General features: G+C 37.1%; 1 protein-coding gene across 1 annotated transcript in view; it reads right to left on the reverse strand.

Annotated features, from left to right (window-relative positions):
- CCDC148 (coiled-coil domain containing 148) overlaps positions 1-10532 on the reverse strand; it is a 314203-nt gene that overhangs the window by 142923 nt on the left and 160748 nt on the right. Inside the window, exon 7 of the mRNA XM_006880794.1 lies at positions 5719-5859. Within this exon, the coding sequence (XP_006880856.1) occupies positions 5719-5859 (141 nt within the window). The remainder of the gene's footprint in view (positions 1-5718; positions 5860-10532) is intronic.

The raw sequence follows: 10532 nt of genomic DNA on the forward strand, positions 1-10532 counted from the left end.
GCCATGGTTTTTGCAATCACTTGTTATGCATCAGAGAGTTGGACAATGACTAGGGAGGATAGAAGGAGAATTGACGCCTTTGAGCTGTGGTGCTGCAGAAGAGCATTGAATATACCATGGACTGCTAAGAAAACAAACAGGTTCGTCCTGGAGAGGGTTAAACTGGGCTGCTCCTTGGAAGCAAGGATTCTGAGGCTTTTTCTGACATACTCTGGACATGTTGCAAGGAGAGACCAGTCCTTGGAGAGGGATATCATGCTTGGGAGGGTGAAGGGACAGTGCAGGAGGGGAAGACCCTCCATGAGGTCGACTGAGTTAGTGACTGGGGTATTCAGGATGGGGGTGTCTGAGTGAGATTGAGAGAGATTGAGATTGGCACAGGACAGAGCAGGGTTTAGGTCTGGTGTACATAGGGTCACTATGAGTTGCAGGCACCTCAATGGCACATAACAACAACAATAACATTAAAAATATTTTAAAATAAAATAAAACATATGCCTTGATAATATGTGCTCTTGAGATTGGTCATAAATTTGGCTTTGAGATTTTCAAAACTGTATAATTCTTGCCATTAAGAAATTAAAACTCTCAACCCTATCAAATTGGTACCAACTCATAGGGACCCTCCATCATGCTTCCAAGGCTGTAAATTGCAATATGGACTGGCATCTTTCTCCTGCACAGTTGCACTGGTAGTTTTGAACCACCTGAAAGGCACAGCCTTTAAGTTGGTGTGGTAAGTAATTTCTACTGTGTGCCTCACTGTATATATATTAATAACAATGAGAGGATTGACATAGTGACTGCGTCAGAAATTTTGAGCATGGCATAGGATAGGACAGGGTTCAGATCTGTTGTTTATAGGGTCGCTATGAGTCATACTTAACTCGATGGCACCTAACAATAACAACAACAAAAACAGCACACAGCTTAGGAGCTCAGGGCCAAAAGCAGAACTCAGGACCAAAAATAAAACAAAAAACAAGCCACATTTAAATATGTACTCTTTGATATCTTCATAGATATAATTCTTGAATATTTATATAGCTTCAACCTTCCATTCTAAAAATGCAGGCAGATCTGGTGACCTAATTACAAAAGTTTCCTGAAAATCCTATGGAGCAGTTCTACTCTCACACGAGCTGAAGTAGACTCAACAGCAATTAGCAATAACATATTGAAGTTCAATTTCCCTGTATGATTTCTTATGTTGAAAACATTTTCAAGAATTCTCTAAAATAAATATATGATTAAGGTATCATTTGCTTGACAAAAATATACAATAAAAGTGCATAGCAAAGTGGATGGGGGAACAGTGTGGAGGGAGGAAACAATGAATGAAATCCAAGTTTTATGTAAACTTTCATTAAAATATCAATAAAAAAGAAATACAATTTTAAAAAAATTATTTAAAAAAAGTATTTCCAGCCTTCATTATTTTAGGTGTTAAGTTCCTTCTTGTTTTAAGTTGTACTTAAGTTGATCCTTTCATCACCTTACTTATTATAACTTCCTAATTATATCATCTCAAACAATGGTTTTATAACAAAAGTTTACAGAATGCGCCAGTGTATCCACAAGAAAAAGACTGATAACCCAGTAACAAAATGGGGGTGGAGGGGAAAGAAAGACTCCTTACAAAGGAAGACATTCTGATGGCAAACAGATACATAAAGAAATGCTCAAAAATCACCATCAACAAGAGAGATGCAAATCAAACCCTCCATTTTTCTTGTACGATATTTTGGAGGTATTTATGAAGCAAAATGTCAGGTTCATATACAATCTCAAGAGACTGCTCTCTCTTTCTCAAAAGACTTTTCCTCACTTACAGAAATCTGTCGGGCTGTTTAAAACACAAAAAAAAACCTAGCAATGTCCTTTGGTGCTCTTCTAGATAACCATGTCAATTCCTCAATCAAATTTAATGCCCATAGTTAATACAATTACTCTCATTCTATTGTAGGATAACTAGAAGTTGGAATTAATTTGACAAGACATTGCAACACTTCCATTTTCAATATTTTATGTGTAGCCTTTTTTTTGGTACAATGACTACCCTCTTTCAATCTTCTTTTAATGCTTCTTCTATTACTGAATATTCTGTTTATGGAATCCTTCAGTACTGCAACTTGAGGCTTGAATTTGTTCTTCACTTTTTTTCAGCTTGAGAAAAGTTGAGCATGTTCTTCCCTCTTAATTTTCTAATTACAGCTCTTTTGTTATAATACATTTGTCTTCTCAAACTGCCCTTTGAAATCTTCTGTTTATCTCTCTTCATAAACCTACCTTGAAGTTGAGCTTGTGTATAAGTCAGAAGTTACGTATGGTTCATATATAACCATGTTAGTCAGTAAAACATTTGTCTTAGTTATAGTAAATAATGTTCTATCCTAACCATAAATTACTTTAAAGGACACAGAATAGTAAGTCACTGTGTCAATCTATCTTATTGAAGGTATTCACTTTTTTTTTTTTTTAGAAATCACTGGTATTTTCCTCTAAAAACATATCATTCACTTGTATTTATCCAAAACAGGATACTTAGGAATTTCTGAAGTATGCTCAATTATTTCTTCAACCATGAAATCTCTTGATAGAATCACAGTGAGACTACTCTACTTATTTTCTTAGAAATGGAAATTTAATCCCTTCTTAAAATAAAGAGTACAAAATCTACAAAAAAAAATCTTCTTAGCACATAACTTTGTTAAAGATCATATATAACTTCTATATATATTTACTTTATATGCTGCTTCTATGCAGTTTGCTGATGGAAGCATGAAAGAAATCAAGAACCATGACAAATTAAATACAAGATAATTTGCTTATAACTAAAAAAACCCAAAACTATGGTATCCTTTCCTCCATATTTTCTATTTGGAAGAAAACTTTTGGACAAGGTTTTCACAGACCTGCTTAGTTAGGTGACTCAAAATGTCAATCTGTTCACAAAAATGAAAACTGTCTACCAAGGATTAGGAATTCATTTGTCACACTTAACACTTGAAGTCACTTTTGTTGTTATTATTATGAGCTGGCAAGTCACCTGTGACTCATAGTGACCTTATGTGCAACAACTCTTAACCCTGTTCTATCCTAAGCCAACCTTATTGTCTCTAACTCACCTACCCCTATTATCCCAGTCACTAACACAACTACCCCCATTACTCCAGTCACTAACACACCTACTTCCATTACCCCAGTCACTGAGTCAATCCGTCGAGGGTCTTCCTTTCTTGCGCTATCCCTCCACACTCCCAAGCATAATAATCCCTCTCCAAGGACTAATCCCTCCTTGTAACATGCCCAAGTACGCCAGACGAAGCTTCAGAATCCTTGCCTCCAAAAAAGCAGCCTGGTTTTACCCTCTCCAGAAGTAATCTGTTTCTTCTTTTAGCAGTCCATGGTATATTCAATACTGTTCTCCAGCACCACAGTTCAAATGAATCAATTCTCCTTCTATCATCCTTAGTCATTGTCCTGCTTTCTGACACATAGTAAGCAACTGCAAAGACTATGGTCTGGATCAGGCTCATCTTAGTCTCCAGACTGACATCATTGCTCTTCAGTACTTTGGAGTGGTCTCTGAAAGCAGACTTTCCCAATGCAACTTGTCTTTTAATTTCTTGACTGCTGGTACCAAAAGTGTTGATTATGGAGCAAATCAAACTAAAGCTGTTAACAATCTCAATCTCTTCATCATCTATCATGATGCTGCCAATCGGCCCAGTGGTGAGAATCCTTGTGGAGTTTTTTTTTTTATGTTTAGTTTTAATCCATATTGAAGGCTGCAGTTCTTGACCTGCTACAAGCACTTCCGGTCCTCCTCAGTTTCAGCAAGCAAGGTTGTATCATCTGCATAACACAGATTGTTGATGAGTCTTCCTCCAATCCTGATTCCATGGTACTCCTTATAGAATCTAGCCTCCCAGATGATTTGTCCTGCATATCAATTGAAAAGATACAGAGATAGGACACTTCTTTGGTGTTTACCCTTTCTTATTTTAAACCATGCAGTGTTTCCTTGCTTTGTTCTTATGACTGTCTCCTGGTCCAAGTATAGGTTTCTCATAAGCACAATCAAGTGTTCTGGGTAACTTTTAGAAACATTTCTATTACACAGACCAAATAAGTAAAGGTGAATTGGTTAATGAGTATTTCTTTCATTGTTTTATGGAGTTGATAATAAATTGTCTATTGGGAAATATTTCCACAGAAGGCAGCAATTTTAAAACAAAAACAAAACAGTAGATGTTTTTAACATCTCACAGAAATATTTTTCTCACAAAAATATTTTTACAGGAAATGTTATACTTGTTGTAGAACAAGCAAAAATAACTAAATAAATACCCTATAGAATACATAGCATATATATCACATCACTCATTCATTCATTCATTCATTGTTATCAAGTTGGAAAAAATTCAGTTAGCCCTGCAGTGGGTTTCCAGAGATTATAAATTGTACAGAAGGAAACTGGCCACCTTCCATGGAGTGGTTGATGGATTCGAACTGCCAGAGAGGCATGGCCTCTAGGTTAGCAGAGAAACTCTCTACAAATTAAGCCACAGGAATGCCATAATGTGTGGTATTCATTGCATATACCACATAGCATTAAGACAAACACTACACATTATAGAAAGCATGCACTACATGATTAAAACAGAAAAACTGAGAAGTCTGGCAGTTTAGTGGTAAGAACTTGTGCTGCCAACCCAATGACAAAGATACAAATCTACCAGCAGCTCCAAGAGAAAAAGATAGGTAATCTTCTCCCATGCAATTTACTGCTTCTAAAGACACACTGGAAGGTCAGTGATGTGTCAGTTCAAATTCAATGGTACATAATAGCATTAGAAAAAAAATGTCTAGCAATAGGACATGGTTTAATTTAATGTATATAAAATATTCCCTCAAATGTGTATAGTCTTCTATAAGTTGTCAAAAAATTTTTAAGATGCTAATAAAAAGTGTTTTCATTAATATTTTACAGATTGGGAACCAAAAGTTTGTTCAAATGCAGAATGATGAACCCAAGTCATTAAAAGAAATGCAGCAGAATCTAACATTAAATCAAGCAAATTTTCTTAAGGGCTTTTTGGTGTTCAAGGAAGTGACTTCTCCCCAGTGCAATGCGTATTTGTGAGCACAGGTGGACTAGGGAAAAGGAGTTGAGCTGCCCACCAAAAGAACACAGTTCAAATCCACCAGGTGTTTCTTAGAAAGATGGGCAGTTTTCTCCTGTGTGATTTACAGCCTCTGAAAACTTGCTGGAAGGTCAGCTATGAGTTGTTTCTGACTTAGCAACACATAAAATCACCACCATCACAATTCATATTACCAAAACTACAACTTTGGCAATAATTCATTGCATTGCTATCAACTAATATGCTATCCCAGAATTCTTTGGTCTTTACCATATTACTACTAACACAAGATTTAAAAGTCTTAAGTGTAATTATAAGTCCTACCCTTTATACAAATACTCATCTTTTCTAATCATAAGTATCTGGGCTTGTGCAGGTTCAAAAAATGGGTTCTTCTTCATGTTTACAAAGCTCTGTAGCTCAAATAAACTGAAGCAACATTCCACAAAGCCTTGTAAATATTACTAAGAACTGACTGAGAATATGTGCCAAACACAAGGATTAATTAAAACTCAAGCAATTAAACATTCATGCACTAATGCATTAATATCAAAAGTAAATGCTATACTTTTTCTTTCTTTTCTTCTCTTTGTAGTAATTCCTTCTTCTTCCATAGTTTCTCTTTCTCCTTTTCCTTTTCTCTTCTTCTGGCAGAAATCTCCATTTCTAGTCTTGCCACCTCTTCCTGGTGGGCTCGCCACTGAAGAACCTCAAATAAAGAGCAACATTTGGCTTTATTATCTATCATGTACATACACGTGGCTTCATGGGTCATAATGAGATCAGATTCTATTTCAGGTAGATGTATTTGCATCAAACTTAGGCCAAACACACATTAAAACTGTGTTTGTATACATAAATGTGTGATATATGTAGCAGGTGTGTACATGAGATATGCTAGTATTAAAAAAGAAAGCATCTTTAAAATATCCTCGTTTAGCCACTCTTCATCTAAATTCATAGATGATGTCCTAAAGAGCCTGTGAGGTGATGTCAAAGTATCAGTCAAGTTCCATTAACAGTATCTAAAACCTCTGTATTTCTGCGCACAAGTGTTTTTCTGGAAAGTTACTGATCTTGTGAGATGCCATCAAGTCTAGTATAATTCATAGCAACCCTATGAAAAGATCTGAACCCTGTCCTATGCGGTGTCATCCTCACAATCTCTGGCACACTTGAGCCCATTGCTGTGTCATTCCACCCAGTTAAAGGTGTTCTTCTCTTTTAATGCTCCTCCACCTTGCCAAGCATGATGCCCGTCTACAACGAATAGCCTCTCCTAGCACCTTTTTGGTTGGAAAGTAGGTAGATCTATATTTTAAAATGTCTCAGCTTGTTCAAAGCCTTTAAAATGTTTAAAGTTACTGAGTTCCATGGGAGAAAGATGGGCAATCTCCTCCCATGCTAATTACTGCCTCTGAAAACCTGCTGGAAATTCAGCTATGAGACAGTTCTAACATGACAGTACACAACAACAGTCTATGCTATTGGAAGAGGTACAACTGTTGCAGCATTCCTGAAAGCATTTGGCAACATGTGCCATGATATAAAATATGTATAGCCTTAACCCACATCTCTAATTCTGAGAAATTATCTGGAGAAAGAAATCAATGAGGCAAGTGTATAAAAAATGTTCCCCCAGGTATTTGTATAGTATTTCTACTTAGAAAAGAAAAACTGGGAAAAGGCTAAATGCCTAATTATGGAGAGGGGGACTCCACCTCTAACTCATGGATATTGAGTCAGAATTGACAAATAGCTGAACCTCCAGCAGGTTTTCAGAAACCATAAATTTCACAGAAGGAGGCTGACTGCTCATCTTTCTTTCGTGAGCTATAGAAGATGGCTTACTTTAATTATAGTACTTTACACAATGTGTACCATTCTAAAAAATTATTTTTATCTATATTGATTGGTATAGAACATGTTCAGAATTTGCCATTAGATAAAAAAATCAAATACTTGCAGTGTGAAATCATTAGTATACCATTTATGTGTATGTGCATACAAAGATATTTTGGAGAGAGACTTACCAAATTAATATTTTCTCTGAATAGCATCATCTTGTGGAATTAACAAATACTCTGTAAACTTTACTGTGCAATATTTTTATGAATATGTATTATTTTTACAACCAAAAAACTAATGAAAGAAACAAAATAAACACACACATGATTGGCAAAGTAGCCAAGTGCAATATAGATGTGTACAATAAATATGTGTACAATATTTTTCAGAAAAGGAAGATACTAGTATTACCAGCTTAATAATTTATATCCTACATTTTAACAAGCATAACTAATTAATGTTGTTTTTGCTATGTATCATTGAGTCAGAATCAGTTTATAACTGACCGACCAGCAGGTTCTTAGAAGTTGTAAATTACACCAAAGGAGATTGCTTATCTTTCTCTGGTGGAACATCTAGTGGGTTCCAACTGAGTACCTTTGGGTTAGCAGTGAAATTCCTTCCACTTAGCTACCAGGGAGCCCTGACTTATTAATGTTGTTGTTGTTCTGTGCCATTGAGTTGACCGCGACTCATAGTGATCCCATGTACAGCAGCTCTAAACTCTGCTGTACATGGGATCTTATTGTCTCTGACACAACTATCCTCATTACCCCAGTGACTGAATCAACCCATCTCATCGAGGATCATCCTCTCCTGCACTGTCTCTCTACCCTCCCAACCATGACGTCTCTCTCCAAGAATTGATCCTGCCTTGCAACATGTCCAAAGTATGTCAGACAAAGCTTCATCCTCTCCAGGATGAACATGTTCGTTTTCCTAGCTATCTATGGTATATTCAATACTCTTCTCCAGCACCAGAGCTCAAAGGCATCAACTCTCCTTCTATCATCCCTATTTATTGTCCAGCTCTCTGGTGCATTGCAAGTAATTGCAAAGACTACAGCCTGTATCAAGTGCACTTTAGTCTCCAGACTGACATCGTTGCTCTTCAGCACTTTGGAGAAGTCTCTGACAGCAGACTTTCTCAACACAATTTGTCTTTTTAATTTCCTGGCTGCTGATGCCAAGAGTGTTGATTGTGGATCCAAGCAAACAGAATCTGTCAACAATCTCAATCTCTTCACCATCTCATCATGATGCTGCCAATTGGCCCAGTTTTCTTGATGTTGAGCTTCAATTCATATTGAAGGCTGCAGTCCTTGACTTTCTGCAGCAAACACTCCAAGTCCTCCTCAGTTTCAGCATGAAGGCTTGTGTCATCTGCATAACTCAGACTGTTGATGAGTCTACCACCAATCCTGATGCCACACTTCTCCTCATACAGACCAGCCTCCCGGATAATCTGTTTGCATATAGATTGAAAATATATGGAGATAGGACATGTCCTTGACACACACCCTTTCCAATTTTGAACTATGCAGTGTCTCCTTGCTTTGTTCTGACGACTGCCTCTTGGTTCAAGTATAGGTTTCGTGTAAACACAATCAAGTGTTCTGGGATTCTCATTCTTCTGAGAGTTAACCACAGTTTGTTGTGATCCACACAGTCAAATACCTTTGCACAGTCAATGAAATACTGATAGACATTCCTCTGGTACTCTCTGCTTTCAACCAAGATTCATCTGACATTAACTGTAATATCCCTAGTGCCACAGCCACCTCTAAATCCAGCCTGCACTTCAGGCTATTCTCTTTTGATGTGCTGTTCCAGTCATTTTAGGATAATCTTTAGTAGATTCTTGCTTGCATGTGATAGTCATGATACTGTTTGATAACTTCCACACACTGTCAGATCATCTTTCTTTGGAATGGGAACAAATATAGATCTCTTCCAGTCAGTTGGCCAGGTGGCTGTCCTCCAGATGTCTTGGCATAACTTGATGAACACATCCAGAACAGTGTCTGTTTGTTGACTTATTAAGGTATTATATAAAATTTAGGAAATAGTAAGGTGTGCAGCAAGTCCACACCTTTTCTCCATACCTATTCAATCTGTATGCTGAGTAAATGTTTCAAGAAGTTGGACTTATATGAAGAATCTATCATCAAATTAGAAGAAGTTTCATAATAGTCTGTAATATGCAAATGACATAATCATGCTTGCAGAAAGTGAAGACTTGATACACTTAATAAAGAAGATAAAGACTACAGCCTTAAATATTAATCATAGCTCACCATCAAAAAAGCAAAAATCCCAATCACTGGACCCAATAGGAATCCAAACCAATAGGAAACAGCATGAGTGATGGTGAAAAAATTACAATTGTCAATTATTTCATTTTATGTGGAGACAAAATCAACACCCATAATTGCAGTAGTCAAGAAATAAAAGATTTGTTGCTCTGGAAAAATTTGCTGTAAAGGACCTCATAAGGCTGCACAGTGGAGTGGCCTTTGAGGGAGGGATGAAAGAGTTTTTCTTTTACTTTTCAAGAAGAATGAATTTGGGGGAAGGGGTGGGCAGGAAGAAAAGTGCAACAATGAATGACTGGAAGCCCTAAGGCTCTGTAAATGTTCATTAAAATTAATTTTTTAAAAAAAGACTATTCATTAGAGGCAAAGTACCTGATCCAAGCAATGGTGTTTTCAACTACTTATTATGCATCATAAGGTTGGACAATGAATAAGAATGAAAGAAGAATTATTGACATTTTTGAATCATGGCACAGACAAAGAGTATTTAATATCTCATAGACTTCCAGAAGAACAAACAAATCTGTCTTAGAGGAAGTGCAACCAAAGTGCTCATTAGAGGCAAGGATGGTGAAACTTCAACTCACATACTTTGGGCATGCTGCCAAGAAGGGCCAGTCCTTGAAAATTGGCATCATGCTGGGAGAGGTGGAGGGACAGCAAAGAGATCGAGAACCACAATGAGATGAACTGACTCAGTGGCTATTCTATGGCTTTCACATGGCACAGATTGTTAGGATGATGAAGAACAGGGTGAGGTTCAGATTGGCTGTTCATAGGGTCAGAATGAGTCACAGTCAACTGGACAGCACCTAACAACAACAGCACAGCTGTGGGCAGGAAGCTCTGATGGCCTAGTATTTAGGGAGTTATACAGCTAACTCAAGGGTAGTGCCTCTCTGATGATTCGAATCCACCAGTCATTCTGTGGAGAAATAGGAGCAATCTCATTGGTGTGATTTACAGTGTGAGAAAATTCACTGGATGGTCAGCTATGAATCAGTTCTGACTCAATGACAATGAAAGACAGAGATGCTACAGGCAGTCTCTTTTCTCTTGTTAAGATTTATACTCTCACAAACCCAATAGAGGGTAACTCTGATTTGGAATAGATTCAATAGCAGTGAGTGAGTGGGACTGAAATACCAACAGAAGTAATGGCATGCTATCTGATAAATGTCACAATATAATCTAGTGGGCACAGGAGAGTAAGTAAGAG

The sequence above is a fragment of the Elephantulus edwardii genome, unplaced genomic scaffold (assembly GCF_000299155.1).
Source record: "Elephantulus edwardii isolate Elephantulus edwardi_28Jun2011 unplaced genomic scaffold, EleEdw1.0 scaffold00010, whole genome shotgun sequence".
NCBI classification, from domain to species: domain Eukaryota; kingdom Metazoa; phylum Chordata; class Mammalia; order Macroscelidea; family Macroscelididae; genus Elephantulus; species Elephantulus edwardii.